General features: G+C 43.9%; 1 protein-coding gene across 1 annotated transcript in view; it reads right to left on the reverse strand.

Moving 5' to 3' along the window:
• Positions 1–6181: 6181 nt before the first annotated feature.
• The window catches only part of LOC101550807 (cytochrome P450 4X1), a 50106-nt gene continuing 39364 nt past the window's right edge, over positions 6182–16923 (reverse strand). Inside the window, exons 9-12 of the mRNA XM_055138984.1 lie at positions 13976–14109; positions 12281–12345; positions 10218–10300; positions 6182–8823 (exon numbers count right to left, since the gene is read on the reverse strand). Coding sequence (XP_054994959.1) covers positions 8649–8823; positions 10218–10300; positions 12281–12345; positions 13976–14109 — 457 coding nt within the window. The 3' untranslated portion in view covers positions 6182–8648. The remainder of the gene's footprint in view (positions 8824–10217; positions 10301–12280; positions 12346–13975; positions 14110–16923) is intronic.

The following is a 16923-nucleotide window of genomic DNA, read 5'->3' on the forward strand; positions in this document are numbered from 1 at the left end:
TATCACCAGGGAAGTGCAGAGATGGAGGAGGTTGGGACAGCAGGGCACGGGCTTCTGGACAGTGCCTGATGGTCCCTGAGGGTGACCTTCAATTTCTCAAGGAGAAAATGCAGACTCAGATAGGAAGGTGAGCTGTCAAAGCCACAGGTCAGTGCGTGGCCCAGGGGCCTGGTCTGTGGACTTTTCAGTCGTTGTTAGTTCTGCCTCTGGTGAGTGTGTGTATGTATGCATGTGCCATGAAAATGGGCCTGGAGGAATAGGACAATACTTCTGCCTACATGGGGAGATGCCTCCGGGAAGGGGGATGCCCCAGAGCAGACCCAGGAGGAACAGCCGCGCTGCTTTGTTCCCTATCCATCCCTTGCCCTACCAAGACCACCCCTTTAAGTGAAAGAATGAGCCTCTTAGTATTACTTCTTTTGTTACTCTTTATATTTTTAGGGAGAGGTTTCTCCCTAGTAATGTCCTGGGGTCCAAGGGATCACTTTTAGTGATGTTTGCTCAATCAGACCACATAGTTCAATACTCAGACTCTGCAGTACTGGGGACCAAAAGTGCTCAGGGGACCAGTAGGGCCATAGCCAGTGGTTCTGGGTTGCTGTATGGTACCAAAGGTTGAGTTTGGTGTATTCACCTTAATCCATAGCTTCCCAGCTCAATTCTCTCTCTTTGGGATTTTTGATCTACACCTGGTGGTGCTCAGGGCTTACTTTGGCTTTGAATTCTGGGGTCATTCCTGCTGGGCTCAGGTGATCAAATATGGTGTTAGGAATCAAATCCAGGTCAGGTGTGTGCAAGGCAAATGCCTTACCCCATTCCCAACTCCCCATCCCCCACACCACCTTTAAAAACACACACACAACACAGCTCTGGTGATCCAGATGCTCCTACCTGCTTCTATATAGGAGCAGAGAAGTTCCCTTTTCTGGGAATTTCTCCTTATCCCTCAGGTTCCCAGACAGCTGCCCAGTGAGTTCTCAGTTCACTTTGGTCCTGGCGCTTCTTTCTGAATTCTGGCCACATGAGCAGGTGCATCACGGTGCCTGGGAGTCAGGCATGAGGCCAGAGCACAGCAGGGACCAATAAAATATTTGGGCCTGGTTGACTCTGGATGTCTCCACTCTGCACAGACATTCCTATGAAGCACCCACTTCCCTCTCGGCACCTTCAGCGCCCTACCCCCAGCACCCAAAGGCCTCTTACCTGGCCCACCTGCACGGCAGGCTCCAATGGAAGTCTGGGCCTTAACCCACCTGAGGACCCTGCTCAGTGGGTGGTACTGCCCTCAGCACCCTGCCAGCAGCCCAGCTCACCCGAATCCTCTCGCATATCACCTTAGTGTTGACCTCCTATCTGTGGTGGGGTGAGGGGCACACCCTGCACTCTCCTGGTTTCACTCTTGCTCTGTGCAAACCATCCACCACATGCCCCCCAAGACCCTTCCCAAGCACAGAGGCGCCCAGGACCCGGCCACACTCACCTGCCCCATGGCCTGCCCTGCGCAGCTGGGTGCAACTGTGAGAAGGGGCTGGAGGTTTCCGGGACAGAATCCTACCTTGCACAATTTAGATATAATGCTGGGCTTGTTAGTTCCCAAGGAACTCCTTGGGGAAATAATATAGAAAACATAGCTTTGAGCAAAATAGCTTCGAACTGAAAAACTAGGGGTAAAATGCAGCCCATTTTAGAGGTTGTTGAAGAGGAAGGAGTACCAGGGCCGATGACGCAACCTCTGAAGACTGACTGTCCAGTCTCCTTGGCCTTTCAGCTTAGCCTGCAATGTAATAAATAGCCACTAGATGACAACACCTGAGCCCCTTGGCATTGCGGCTACCCCTACCTCTCCAATCTTAGTCTCCAGTCCTTTGCACACTTTCCTCCCAGTTAAAATTTTTTTTAATTTAAAATTAAAAACATTTGTTGAAGTTCTGTAGGTTGCATTACTATTAATAACAGTATATAATGCACGTAATTCCAATACTACACCCATCACCAGTGTATCCCCTCCTCCACCTCTCAAGGACCCCAGCATCCCTCCCTCCTAATCCTCCAGCCCCCCAAACTCAACTGTGTGGATCAGTTCTCCTATTATGTTGCCTTTGACCTTTTGTTTCTACCTCGCTGAATCTCATAAGTCCCCCACTTGAGAGAGATCATTTTGTATAGATCCCTTCCCTTCTGACTCACCAATCTCTATTCCCATCCATGTTACTGCACATTGCACACTTCTGTTCTTTCTTAGGTTTGCATAATATTTCATGGTGTGTATAAACCACAGCTTCTTGATCTGTTTCTTTGTCTCTGGACATTTGGGTTGTTTTCTGGCTATTGTACTATATGGCTGTTTGTATAATCCTGACACAACTTTTTTGTTACTCTTCTCTCCTCAGCCCTCTCTTGCCTCCCCCACTGTTTCATGCTTCAGAGTCTATGGTATTAATGTTTAGCGCTTATGTTTTCCACTTCTGTAAGCTTTATCCTCCATGAGGCCTCTCTGACCCTATTTTTCATTCTTCCCCACCAGCTGGCTGTGCTCTACAGAGCATGTAACACCCCAGGCACCTGGCCAACTGCCTGCATGGAGCAAGGGTTAAGTGTTGAAAGAGTGCATATGTCAGCAGACCCAGCTCAGACACGTCAATCAGCTGGGTCACCTTAGATAAGACACGTAAACTCTCTTCCTCCTAAATGGGTATTGAACAATGGATCGACCCGGTATCTGCGGTGAGTTTAGTCTGACGCCCTGCTTGGCTGCAAACTCAGGACCACTGTGCTCAGCCACTCTCATCACTCACCTGCTCCAGCTGAGGGCCTTAGACAAGGTTTTGCTTTCACTTTTTTTCTTTATCAGGCAGCATCCGGGATTAATCTGTGAGCTGGCTGAGATGTGCCCTACTGGAGAGAGAGTTTCAGCTCCCCATCTCTGATGCCCCACCATGCCCCACCATGCCTCCTGGTTTCAGTTCCTGATGTACCAGGCAGGAATACAGCAGAAGGTCTGTCCCCATGGACCTCTGCTCTTTGGCACAGTCGCTGGATGATCCAGGTCACTGTGCCTCCCTGGGACCAGCACTCAGGAGAGGATGACCTCTCCAGAATCTAGGAACATTACTAGGGTTCTGGTAAGGTGCTTGCTCATTCCCTGATGGTTTCTCTCTGGTTCGAGTCTGTTTATGTGTAATTGGTAATACCATAGTGTCAACAGCGAGGGAAGGAGGATTCCAATTTTCTGAGGCCAAACACTTTGTAAAAGTTCACTGACAAAGTATCATCATCATCAGCATCATCATCATCATCATCAACATCATCATCATCATCATCATCCCGTTGATTGTCAAATTTCTCTAGTGGTCTCAGTAATGTCTCCATTCATCCTAGCCTGAGATTTTAAAAGCCTCTCTTTACTCGTCCTTCCCAACGATGCTGCATTGGAGGCTCTTTCAGGGTCAGGGGGAATGAGACCCAGCATTGTTACTGGTTTTGGAATATGAATACACTATGGGGAGTTTTCGAGGCTCTCCTATGGGGGCAGGAAGCTCTCGGTAGCTAGCCAGCTTCTCCCAGAGGGAGAACTAGGCTATAAGATGTCTTCCGGGAGCTTGGTTTTAAGTCTCTGGATGTGGGCCATTGGTGGGATTACACGGCACTGAGGGCAGTCCCTGGATGTGACTGTCTAACTACTGGAAGATGGGATATCTGGGAGGAAGAGGCCCAATCCTGATCCGAGCAGGCTTGGAGGTCTCAGCCCTGGGTCCCACACGCCTGGGTTCCTCTGCCAGTACCTTCATGCATGAGGCTTGTCTGAACATGTGGAGAGGGGCCTTGAACATGGCTGTGGCTAGGCTCCAGAGGTCTTCGGCATCAGCAGCGCTGCTCAGGGCGGGGAGGGAAGCTGGAGTCCATCCCCTCTGAGGGGCCCCAGGGAAGACAACCAGGCGCAAGGGCAAGAGACTCACTGACAAAGCATAGGGCTTTATTTTTGCTCCATGCCTGCTCCTGTTCTTGATCCTTTCTCTCTATTGCACATTGTAACTTGAATCATATGGCAGAGCTCACACAGTTCCTGAGATCATCTCTTTCCCTATGCTGTGACAGGCGAGGCCACGAGAGGACCTTTATGGGAGATGCAGTGGTGTGACTGTGTTGAGAGACCTGGTTGGAAGGGAGGTGTTTTGTTTTTCAATTTAATTTAATTTTTAAAAATTGTGTCACAGGGCCGGAGGATAGCACAGCGGGTAGGGCGTTTGCCTTGCACACGGCTGACCTGGGTTCGATCCCCGGCATCCCATATGGTCCCCCAAGCACTGCCAGGAGCAATTCCTGAGTGCAAAGCCAGGAGTAACCCCTGAGCATTGCTGGGTGTGACCCAAAAAGCAAAAAAAAAAAAATTGTGTCACAGTGAGATACAGTTACAAAATTGTTCATGATTGGGTTTCATTCATATAATGTTCCAACACCAGTCTCTTCACCAGTGTACATATCCCACCACCAGTGTCCCTAGTTTCCCTCTTCGCGCTTTTCTTTTCTCTCCCTCCTCGCTCCTTTCTCTCTCTTTCCTTTTGGGCATTATGGTTTGCAATACAATTACTGAAAGATTATCATGTATATCCCTTTACTTTCTTTCAACACTCAGTTCTTGTCCAGATCATTTCTAACCATTATTGTCATACTGGTCCTTCTCTATTCCAATTTTGGAATTGAGAACCCCTAGTTTGGAACCCCTAGTTCCCCTCCACCTGCCACACTAGTGGCAAGAAAAGCAAGGTATTTGGATTCTAGGACTGGCCTGCCCTCCCTCACATTTTGCGCATATATATGTGTGTGTGTGTGTGTGTGTGTGTGTGTGTATGTGTGTGTGTGTGTTCATGTGTGTATTTGTGGGGGTCAAATGCAGTGCTGAAATTTGAACCAGTGTTGCAGCCACAACTTCATGCTAAACAAATGCATGCATTTGCACTATCTCTCCAGCACTAATATTTGTTTCTTAAAGACAACAACCTCCATGGCAGAAAGCTCCATCTTCAGGATTTGTGTCTTAGCTAGATGGTTAATTTATGGAGTCTTAGGCAGGAGAAACCCAAGACAACAGGCAGTATTGACAGGCAGCTCTGATGGTTGGATCTGCAAAGGACAAATATTCTGGCCATCGGAGATGGCTTAGTTGGTATTGTCAAAAGCTGCTTTCAGGCAAGAGTTGGGGGACCAGAAAAGAGGGTATGGAGCAGCACTGCATGGGTTACAGGAGTTTATGTGTGTGTATGTGTGTTGTGTGCCTGTGTGTGTCTGTGTGTTTGTGTTTGGTCTGTGTGTGTAATAAAGCCCTCAGGCCAGGGAGATAACTCAAGGGACTGAGTGAATGTTTAGCCTGTGGGAACCCTAGGTTTCATCCCTGGCATCACATGGTCTCTGAGAACTTCCAGGAATACTTGCTGAGCACAGAATAATCTATGGGTACCACCAGGTGTAGTCTGAAAATTAACCAACAAACCAACCAACCAACAAACCAACCAACCAACCAGAACCCCAAGTCCTCATGCATGGCAGTTTGTGTTCTACCACTGCATTATATCACCTGTCCTGTGTGTTCACCATAACGTGTCACCTGGACCTGCTCTGGTGTGGGAAGTCGTGCTTTGTCATATGTTAATTCAGTTTCCAGTATGTGGTAGACCTTTATAGTCATTGATTTTTATCTATTGTTTCTCTCATCTTTCATTTTCTCTAGCCATTTTTTTCCCTACTAAATTTGGATTTTGTTTGCATTTTCTTTTCTGATTTCTTACATTATATAGTAAGGGTATTAACTAATCTTTCCCTCCCTCCTTCTCTTCTTCCCTCCTTCCCTCCTTTTCTTCTTCCCTCCTTCCCTTCTTCCCCTCCTTCCCTCCTTCTTTTCTTCTTCTTCTTCTTCTTCTTCTTCTTCTTCTTCTTCTTCTTCTTCTTCTTCTTCTTCTTCTTCTTCTTCTTCTTCTTCCTCTTCCTCTTCCTCTTCCTCTTCCTCTTCTTCTTCTTCTTCCTCTTCCTCTTCCTCTTCTTCTTCTTCTTCTTCTTCTTCTTCTTCTTCTTCTTCTTCTTCTTCTTCTTCTTCTTCTTCTTCTTCTTCTTCTTCTTCTTCTTCTTCTTCCTCCACCTCCTCCTCCTCCTCCTCCACCTTTTTTTTTGTTTTTTTTTTACATGCATAAATGGAAATTCTGGGCTATATGGTGGTCCTATATGTTTTCGTAGGGCTTCACCAGTTAAAATTTCACTAATAGTGATAAGGATTTCATTTTGTTTACATGCTCACCAATGCTTACTATCTTTGCTTTGCTTGTTTAAAATTTAGGTTGTGGGCTAGAGTGCTAGTACAGCAGGTAGGGTGTTGCCTCATATGCAACAGACCTGGCTTTGATCCCTGGCACCCCACATAGTTCTCTGATCCCCACCAGGAGTAATTTCTGGGTGCAGAGGAGGAGTTATCCCTGAACATTGCCAGGTGTGGTCCAACAACAACAACAACAACAACAAAAACAACAAAACATAAGATTGCTTTTTTGCAATTGAACTGTAAGAATACTTTATGTAATTTGTATATTTAACCTTTATCTGATAGTTTGTAAGTGTTTTCTCCCACTTTATAGGTTGAGTTTTCACTTTTTTGTTGCTTCCTGTGCTGTACAAAAGCTGGAAATCATTGAGACATTCTTGTTCAGGCTTCACAAGAGGATTTAGCACTCAGGAAACATATCAATTATCTTATAATGTCCTAAATAAGTGTTTTAAAAATCCACGACAAAAAAGTAAGAAATGATAACAAGGTTCACACATTTCTAAAAATGGAAAGGTGACATGATAACAGACACCATACAGTTTTTAAAAAACAGAACAGTGGGAGAAATTACAAATGAAAGTTGCAATCAGGTAACCAAAAAACCTCATATGAGTCAAAAAGAAAAAGACAGGGTAGGAGTGATATTACAGCTGGTAGAGCATTTGCCTTGCATGTGGTCCACCTGGGTCTGATCCCTGGCACTCCATAAGGCTCACCCTGAGTACAGAGCCGGGAGTAAGCCCTGAGAACTGCCAGGTGGGCTGTCCCCACACCCCCTGCAACAAAATAGACAATGAACTCCATAGGGAAAAAATGATATACAGGGGCTGGAGCGATAGCACAGTGGTTAGGGTGTTTGCCTTGCAAGCGGCCGACATGGGTTCGATTCCCAGCATCCCATATGGTCCCCTGAGCATCACCAGGGGTGATTCCTGAGTGCAGAGCCAGGAGTGACCCCTGTGCATTGCTGGGTGTGACCCAAAAAAGCAAAAATATGATATACAGATCACAGATGACAAAACAAAAATAAAGTAAGTACTTTGTATAGAACAACTTAGATGACAAATACTAGAAAAGTAATAAATAAATTATATTACATAACATATTAGAGAATGGTAAAGCCATGGTTAGTAATGAGATGTATCTTTATTAAGTGATGAGGCAAGAACAATATGAAGTGACATGTCTATAAGAATACATACCTATAAGAATATGTACATTTGAGAAAGTCTGAAAGAATACACACCAAACTTCCGTTTTTAGGAAAAACAGCTAGATCAATCAGGGGAGGAAGCTATGGGTTATGTGAAGTGAGACTTTTACTTTTTTATTTCATATACTTTAAATTTTAATTAGTTTATAAAAAAATTGGGGGAGTTTTTGGCCACATTAGGCAGTTGCTCAGAGTTTACGCTTGGTTCTGTGCTCAGGGATCACTCCTGGTGATGTTTAGAAGAACATATGTAGTGCTGGGGATTGAACCAGGTGAACCACATGTAAGGCAAGTGCCCTATTCACTGGACTATCTCTCTGGCTCTGTATATTTATCTTCCTGTTCTGGGTCACACCCTGAAGTGCTCGGGATCTACTTGCTGTTTTTTGTTGTTATTTTGGGGCTACACCCAGTGATGCTCAGGGGTTACTCATGGCTATATACTCAAGGGTGCTGGGGGGACCATATGGGATGCTGAGGATTGAACCTGATTCAGCCACATGGGAGGCAAGTGCCTTACCCACTGTATTATCTCTCTGGCCCAAAGTACTCCCTGCTTTGTGCTCCAGTGTTGCTCTCAGTGCTAAAGAAGCCGTGTGGTGCCGTATTGAACCCAGACCTGCATGTACAGCTTGTGCTCCAACATGTTGGCCCTCTACATGCATTTTTTTTGTATTCTTTGATAGTAAGCATATTTTACCTGTTACTTATATAAAATGAAAACTACCATAGAAAAAAGGTCAGGAATGTAACTTAGAGGTATAGCATATGTCTTGCATGTCCAAGGCTTAATATATATGGTAATATATGCATATACACACTATACACACATATATAGATGTATATATATATGTGTCCTAAAAGAAAATATATGGCCTACAAAAACTTCTTGGTAGGAGTAATAGCAACCAGGATCTTCTCAGACAGAACTTTTCAGAGATCTGGAATCTCTCTTAACCTTTTCCAGAACAGATTTAGGTGAGCTTGGATCTTATCTGGGATAGCGTTTGCTCCATTGAGAATCCACCCATCTGCTCATCCCACCGTACCTTGATTCTTCTCATTAGACGTAATTTCACTTTGAAGCAACAACAAAAAGATTCAATCATTAGAGTATCCTGGCCTCTAACAGTTGGGAAGCTTCTGCAGATGCAAGTGGACCCCATTTTGAGGCTTGAGGATGATCTGGGGCAAAACGACAAGCGGTCTGGTGAGGTCTGGAGTCAATCTGAAGCGGAGCAGAATCAAGGCAACAGCCACCTTCAATGTCATCATGGCAAGGTGCTGCCCGATGCAGCTCCTGCAGATGTGGGGCGAGGGGAGGGGAGAAAGGCTTGAGAACTGGGAAGACTTTCCTTTCTTGAGATAATAGAGTAACACAGTGGATGGTAGAGCAGTATTTTCTTTTCTTTTCTTTTTTTGGCCAGGCCCAGCAGTGCTCAGGGCTTACTCCTGGCTCTGTGCTCAGGGACCACTCCTAATGGGCTTGGGGGACAATATATGGGATGCTAGGAATTGAACCCAGGTTGTCGGAATGTAGGGTAAGTGCTCTCTCTGCTATACCATTGCTCTGGCCCCTAAAGCAGTATTTTCACACTAAATGCCATAAAATTGTTGAACTGTAGAGTTATTTTGTGTCTGTAGTTGTGTCCTGCAATACATGAGCAGGAGGCTGCAAGTTCACATCCTCCCTAAATAGGGGGGCAGTTGTAGTTTCTTTTAGAATTGCGTTGCCTAATGAACCTAATGTAAAACATGCTGACCACGATTGGCAAGACTGCAGTGGTGCATGCATAACTGTTAAGAAAATAGAACTTAAAATTTCTCTTGTAAAAAGAAAATAAAAGAAGGTAAACACCAGTATTAATTAATTATATGGAGAATCATTTCATAGTGTGTGTACATCACTGTATCTCAAATCACCACAATTTTTCTTTAAGCATATTAAAATTTTAAATGTAAATTATACCTCACTAAAGTTGAAATTTGGGGGAAAAACTGTCTTTACTGTGTTGGGGGGCTGCATTGATCTTCAGTTTGCATGGGGGAGTGGCTCTGAGATTTGGGTACATTAGAAGTGATTAGTTTTGGTGAGACTAGTGGGACCTTCCAGTGTTTAAAGAGGCACCAAGACCTACGCTTGGGTGGATTCGAAAGAATACAGGAAACGCGACTGCCGCGTTTCCCCGGGCAACGGCGGAGGTGGCATGGAGGGGACCTGCGAGCCTCCAGCAACGCCGGATCTGGAGGACAGGGTTTGGAGCTGAGGCCAGGACGGGCATCGCCATCAAGGACGGACGCGACCAGGTCCCGCCGCAGGTACACTTGCCGGAGTGCAAACCCCACTGACCTTCACCGGTGCGCGTGTGCTCGCCCTCATTCATTATTATTATTATTTTTTTTTTGAGGAGGAGCACACCCAGGGATGCTCAAGAGTCAGTGCAGAGCCAGGAGTAAACCCTGAGCACCGTTGGGTGTGGCTCCCAAATAATAAAAATATATTTTAGAAACAGTGATTTCATGCTTAACACCTGGAGCACCACCACCAGTGACCAGTTTCCTAAAAAATACCAGTTCTAGGTTAAAAAAAATAAAAGGAAGACAGGGTGTCCAGGGAGAATCTATAGAACAAAGGGGCTAGTGGGAACAACTGTTTGGTATATTCAACAGTTTCAGTTTTCAATTTGTCCTTACCTAGGTCCCCCTGAGAAAGGTAAGAAGGAGTGGGAATGTCTCTGATCAGAATTCTCTGGAGAGAACCTCAAGGGGTTAAAGACCTGAAACGAGAGAAACCCCATGCCCATTAACACATTTCTGAAGTTCCTGCTTAGGAACTTGATCCACAGAAATCTACTGTGAGCCACATAAGTACTTTCAAGTGTTCTGTAGCAACAATTTGAAGAGGTAAAATTAATTTTAATAGAACTTACTTAATAGAAAACTATTATCAGTTCTAATGCACTCAATACAAACAATTATAAGAGAAATATTTTGTTTCTTCAAATGTTTCTTTCAAAATGTTTCTTCAAAATCCAATATGTATTTTGCATTTCCAGCATATCTTCATTCAGACAAGCCACATTTCAAGTGTTCAATAACCAGATGTGGGAAATAACTAGCATACCGGCCTGTGTCACTCCCAATAGGCAGATCCTGTCTGGCATCTAATTGATGAATCTATCTCCAGACTAAGTAAGGGAAAAGTAAGTGTGTGTGTGTGTTTGTGTGTACATGCACACATACACACACACTCACACACAGAGTAACACCATAATAGCAGTAACATTTTCAGTTTGGAGGTAAGAATACACCCAGACACGCTGCCCAACCTCTTGTTACATGTCACAGATTTTAAATCCTAGCAGCTTACGTAAAGGGAAGTATTCAGATAGTTTTGCATGCCCAGAGTTTCAAGAAAATTGAATCAGGAGTTCACACATCTTGGCCTCTCAGATCCTCTGTCCCTTCCCTTCTCTTGGGGCAGAAGCTGACTTCTGTAGTTTCCTATTTGGCTTGGCCAATAAAAGGCATGGACTGCAGATCTGGAGAGAGGGAGAGGGCATTGGGGAATTTATTTCCTGAACCCTTTCATCCCAGGCTGTGCCAGATTGGTTGCATGGTCCACTGAGGATCACAGTCCTCTTGGGTGACCTTTCCAGCAGTAATCTCCCTGTTTTGTGAGTCTTTCTCTGTGTCCCATAAGGCCTAAGAATGGTAAACACAAGCGGTTATTTGCACTATTTTGCTTTATTCTAAACCCTACATAGACCTCCATACATAGTTCCTTTAGGAAGCCTCCATCTTGCCAAAATCTTTATCAAAATCATCCATATGCCTATATTTTTCTATTACCTCCTTTAGATGTCTTTGAAAAAAAGTCCCTTCCGCCTCTTCCTTTCAGTATTGTTGTTGCTTTCCCACATACCTGGTGATGGTGTTTGCACAGTTTTAGCTCGCTGTGGGTGGCACATTAGGTTGCTATGCTTTGCACACTTGGCCATGATGCTCCTTGAGTTTGCACTCCTTGGGCTGCAGATCTTGCAACATGCTTTCTGGGGTATACCCTCAGTTGAGGTATATAAGTTACATGGTGCTCACAGACATACTTACCAGAGGTTTCCTGGAGCTAGCTCTCATACAACCTTTTTTCCCCTTTTAATTGCAGTAACTCATTGGGGGTTGTAACTCTTTTTTTTTGTAGTGCTCACACATACCTGATTTTGTGCAGCCAGAATTGCTTGCAGCACTGAGAGTAGAGGGCTGCCAGGCTCAAAAAGCAAATCAAGGATTGTGCATTACATATGTAAGACACAGGGGATATGAACTTGTGACCATACGCTTGCAAAGGAGGTGTTCTAAGCCACTGCACTATTCCCCTCGGTCTCCTGCCAGAATGGATTGTTATATCTGGCAAAAGAGAGTTTGAGTTGCTTCAATGCCTACATTGACAGCCCACTCCTGGCTAAGTAAATGCTAGATAAAACTTGCAAGATATATGACTGAAGTATAGACAGTGACAATTTAGAACAGACTGCGTGGCATTGTGCTACTCTGGTCAATCAAGGCAAAGGTGAGGTAGAAGTAAAGGGAAAAGAAAATTTTTGCTCCATGAACAGTTTCACACTTTTGGTCACAGGATTTAGTTTTGCTGGCTTTGTGTAATTTGCTGAACTGTTTAGACTCTTTCACACAGATGTAACAAGAGAGAATTGCACAACACTAATTCTCTGATGGGCTTACATCTAAGACAGTTGTACCTTTGGATCATCCCAGATGGCAGGATTGTGGTGAAGACCCCAAATACTGAGAACCACAGTTATTCCTGAAAAAGGAAAAAAAATGAGACTGGATGAAAAAGAGAAAATTTTGTGCTACTTCTACATGGCTCTTCAGTATTTTCTTTTTTAAAAAAAAATTTCAAGTTTTTAAATTAGGCACTGTCTTTTAAAAAGCTGTCCTTAATAGAGTTTCAGGTAGATAAGTGCAATCCTACTACTAGCATCATCATCCCTTTTTCACTGAACCCAGTTTCCCTCCCACCCCTTTGCCTACTTCTTAATAGGAACAATTTAAGTTTTATTATTCTAATTTGGGTTGCATGGTTACAGTACTGTTGGCTCTGGTGGTTTTGGTGTTTTGGGTATTTAAAATTTAAAATTTATTTTTAAATTTTGGGTCATACTATACTTGGTGGTGTTTAGGGCAACTCATGGTATATTGCTTAGCAAACCAGGTAGTGCTGGGGATCAAACTCAGATTGCCGGCATGCAAAGCATGCAAAGATAGCCCTTTGGTTATCTCCCTGAGGGAAATAAGCTGGCAAAGCTCAGTGTGCTGTAGCTGACAGAAGATGAGGTGTAGAGGCATCTTAGTTTTCAAAGCAATGATTTTGGTAACACATGGGATTTTATTAGGGAGCTATCGGCACTATGCTTGCATTTTTTTCTACCTTCTTCCTTAGATGTCTCTTAATTCAACACAATACACCCACTATATACAGCTAGTTTTCATAAGATGAGAACTGAGAATTATTGTGTTTAAGATAGAATTATCATGTAGCTCTAGGTGGGGAGTAGCTGCAAATATTTGTGTGGTTCGGGAATTAAAAAAAAGGATAGGAAAATTCAAGGATTTTTGGTTGGCAGGGATAATTCTGGTAAACTAATTTTTGATCTGTTAAAAAAAGTCAAAGGAAGTGGCAGACTATTGATATTTGCTACTAGCGGTCTTATTGGCTAGTTTCCAGGGGCAAGAATTACTGGAAATCAGAGTCAGAAGATGAAGAGGGTCTCAGGTGACTACTCCGCCATCCACTTACTCTTCTCTAAACCCAGGGTTTCTCTGAAGAGCCTTGGACTCCAGGTGCAGACTTCATGGGAGTTCTAGCTCTACACTTTGGGGGTCCCAAGTGGGGTTTTGGCTGCACCAAAAAATATTTGAAATTGCTTTAAAACTGTATAAGTTTTGTATAAGTTTTGAAGTACTAAGTTTCCACTAAGAGAAAATCTCAAAGGGATGGGTAGAATTCAAGAATGTATTGGGAAGTCCTCTCTACACTGCAAAGTGCCGTCCATGCTTAAGGGTGATATTTAGGTGATCAAGTCAACATCTATGTTGTGTCCTTCTAAAAGAAGACCCTAATTCTGACTTGCTATAAAGTCTCACCTGGGTGTTAAAATCAGCTCATCTTAGAAACTATATCCCACAGGGAAAGAAACCCAGGAGTTGGATTCTGGAGATTGGGGCTTTGGGAATTGTCTATGCCTGCAAGAAAGTCTCTCAACTTTGATCAGAGCATGGCCACTGACATGTTTGCAGGTTCCTGCCTTAGGGAGTGGACCTTCAGATGATCTTTTGCCTTCTTCAAGAATGGAGAACCCTACTGGTGTTGGATATGGTGGCCCCAAGACTCCCAAGTCTCTAGGAAATGCTTAAGAAGAGAAAGCAGTGACCTGCAGGCAAGGAGCGTCCATCAGGGAAGGTAATGGGCTTGCTGAGTTCTCTGGAAACAGACGGGACTGGAGGGGCCAGTCGGAGACTCTCCTGGATACACATTGTGGTGTACGACAGCTCACTCAACTGGTCCCTGTGAGGATAAGGGAGGGCCAGAGGGAACTCAGTTTCCAAAGCCAGTTCAGAAGGATGATGTTTATCTTTTCTTATTTGATGTTTATTCTTGGTACATCTTATCCTCAGGTTAAGCTCTTTTGCCAGTTGATTTCCATTTGAGAATGTTAATGAGACTCTTTGCCTCTAGATCACCTGAGGTCCAGAGGAAGAAGAACCAAAGAGTTTACAATGTCCTCATTATAAAGTGAGGGGCTAAACTGGGAAGCACCTTTGGCTAAGGATTCACTGAGGGGGGTTCTGAAAACCACTTTTGAAATCTTGAGTCCATGATATAAATCAAGAATATGTAAAGAAAGGATAGGAATGGAAGAGGAGAGGCTTAAGACTTTGGTGAGGAGAAAAATAATCCTCTAAAGAGATTTGTTGGAATGCCAGAGTGCCATGGAGAATGGGGCATTTGCCTTCATCTTAAGCTAAGAAGGGCTTCAAGATCACCTGACATGCACCCTATAGATTTTATGGAGCACAAGACTATGAGGAAGACTCATGTCTTTCAGAAATCAGAGGAGAAGAGCAGGGCTGAGCCAAGAATGTGCAGCATGTCCTCAGGGCCAGGGGGCAGTGGAAGACAAGCTCCTGAGTCTGTTTGAATGACCCTGACCCAGGCATGACCACTGCAAAGCTCCTAGAGGGAATCACCAAGCAACCCAAGATACACCCAAGGACACTAAAAGGCTGCACTGACTGGCCAGGCAGTTTCCACAGCCAGATCACGAACCTCTTTCTTTTCATCTTCTCTTCCTCCCAGGATCTTTTCTGGAAGGGCCAGACACTGCAGCTATTGAGTGAGGAGGAGCCGGTGAGTAAGAAGACACCAGCACTTGCCTCTTCTCTGTCTCCTCTGCTTGTTTCCAACCCAGAGAAATATTGTGCCCAAAGGAAAGGACATACTACAAATGATTAAGAAGTGTGTGTGTATGTGTGTGTGTGTGTGCATGCGTGCGTGCTTGCTTGCTCAAGAGTGCTACTCCCTGGAAGTGTTTGGGGTGGGGGTGCTATAAGGGGTTCTGGGGATTGAATCAGGGTCACTAGATGCAAGGCAAATGTCATATCCTCTATACTATCTTTGGTGCTGGAAACTGATTTTTTTTTTTTTGCTTTTTGGGTCACACCTGGCGATGCACAGGGGTTATTCCTGGCTCTGCACTCAGGAATCACCCCTGGCCGTGCTCAGGGGACCATATGGGATGCTGGGATTTGAACCCGGGTCGGCCGTGTGCAAGGCAAATGCCCTACCCGCTGTGCTATCTCTCCAGCCCCTGGAAACTGATGTTTTTAATACTATGCTGAATTAGTTTTATTACTGAACTGAGACACTTCTTGTGTTAAAATATATGGAAACTCATGAGAGTCACTCAAGATTTCACCGGAGAGCTGAAAAGAATTTGTCCCCTATGGCATATGTGAAGCAGCTGCAGGAGTAAGGGGGAGAATTAGGAGGTATGTATTTGTATTTTTGCTAGTCAGTTTGGATCAATAAAATGGTTGCATATATTTCATCTTGATTATGTTTGCTCCTTCAGTTAATTAGTTTTGAATGCAGGTTTTGGCCTTTTGATGGTGTGAAATTTTGATTCTGAATTCTTTCTTCTTGGAGCCAGAAAATAGAGAGCAATTTGGTGTATCCTGCCCCTTTGCATATTTAAGAAAAAGAAGAGAGGGGTTTTTATCCCATGGCAAAAATAGACTTCGAGAAACTAATGAAGAAGGCATACATGTAATTAGATGGAAATGTAAGGCCATATGACAATATATGTATATATTTTCATATATATTAATATAAAAACTGGTTTTACTTTCTGTGACATTGTTGCCGTTTCACTCATTCAACCCCCCACCTCCAGCAATTAATGGATCCTTAGGACTTTGTTCTCTCTCTCTCTCTCTCAGTCTCTTTTCGAAGAAGAAACTTAGTGGTGCTCACTGCTTATTCCAGGCTCTACACTCAGAAATTAATCCTGGAAGTGCTGTGGGGACCATATGGGGTTTCTGGGAGATCAAACAGAAATTGATTGTGTACAGGGAAAACATCCTACCCATTGTACTAGTACTCTGGTTCTAGAATTTTGTTCTCTTGCCTGATATTTTACTTAACATTTTCATATTTCACATTTGCCAAATAAAGAAAGGAGGAACCAAAGTTTGAGTTGCATGTTTATCTCCCCCAATTAAGGTTAAAATATCAGTTAATCCAGGAGGTAGTAAGCAGTATTTTCAAATTAAATGAATACAAAATGATTAATCAACTCTGAGTTTTGTACTAGATATTAGATCTTTAATTTTTTGGGGGGTCCTTCTAAGTGGTGCTTAGAAGATCCTGGGGCCTCACTGTCAATTCTCAGCCAACTGGGTTGGTTGGTGGTTCAGTGCAAGGTGCTGCCTATCCCATGGTGTTGCAAATACCAAGGACACACTAGAGATTGTCTGACCAATGCTTGGGGAGCTATGCGGTGCTGGGGAGGAACCCTATCATGTGCCTTCACTGCTATATTACTTCCAGTGCTTAGACCTTTAATTTATCAGAGAAAATGTCACATTTTCTTATAAAAAGTGAGGTTACATTTGTAAAGGAGGTTACAAATGTTCCTTTACAAATGTTCCGAGATAACCTTTCTATTTGAAAAATTGTCTTTTCTCCTATGGGACTGGGTTACCTTCTATCTTTCAGTCCCTTGGACCTGCAAATTAATGATATATGAAATACCCTGATAAGGTAAAGTGTGGCTTATGTCACAGATGTTTGCAAAATGCATATCCAAGGGACAACTCC

This window comes from Sorex araneus, chromosome 5 (assembly GCF_027595985.1).
Source record: "Sorex araneus isolate mSorAra2 chromosome 5, mSorAra2.pri, whole genome shotgun sequence".
NCBI lineage: Eukaryota > Metazoa > Chordata > Mammalia > Eulipotyphla > Soricidae > Sorex > Sorex araneus.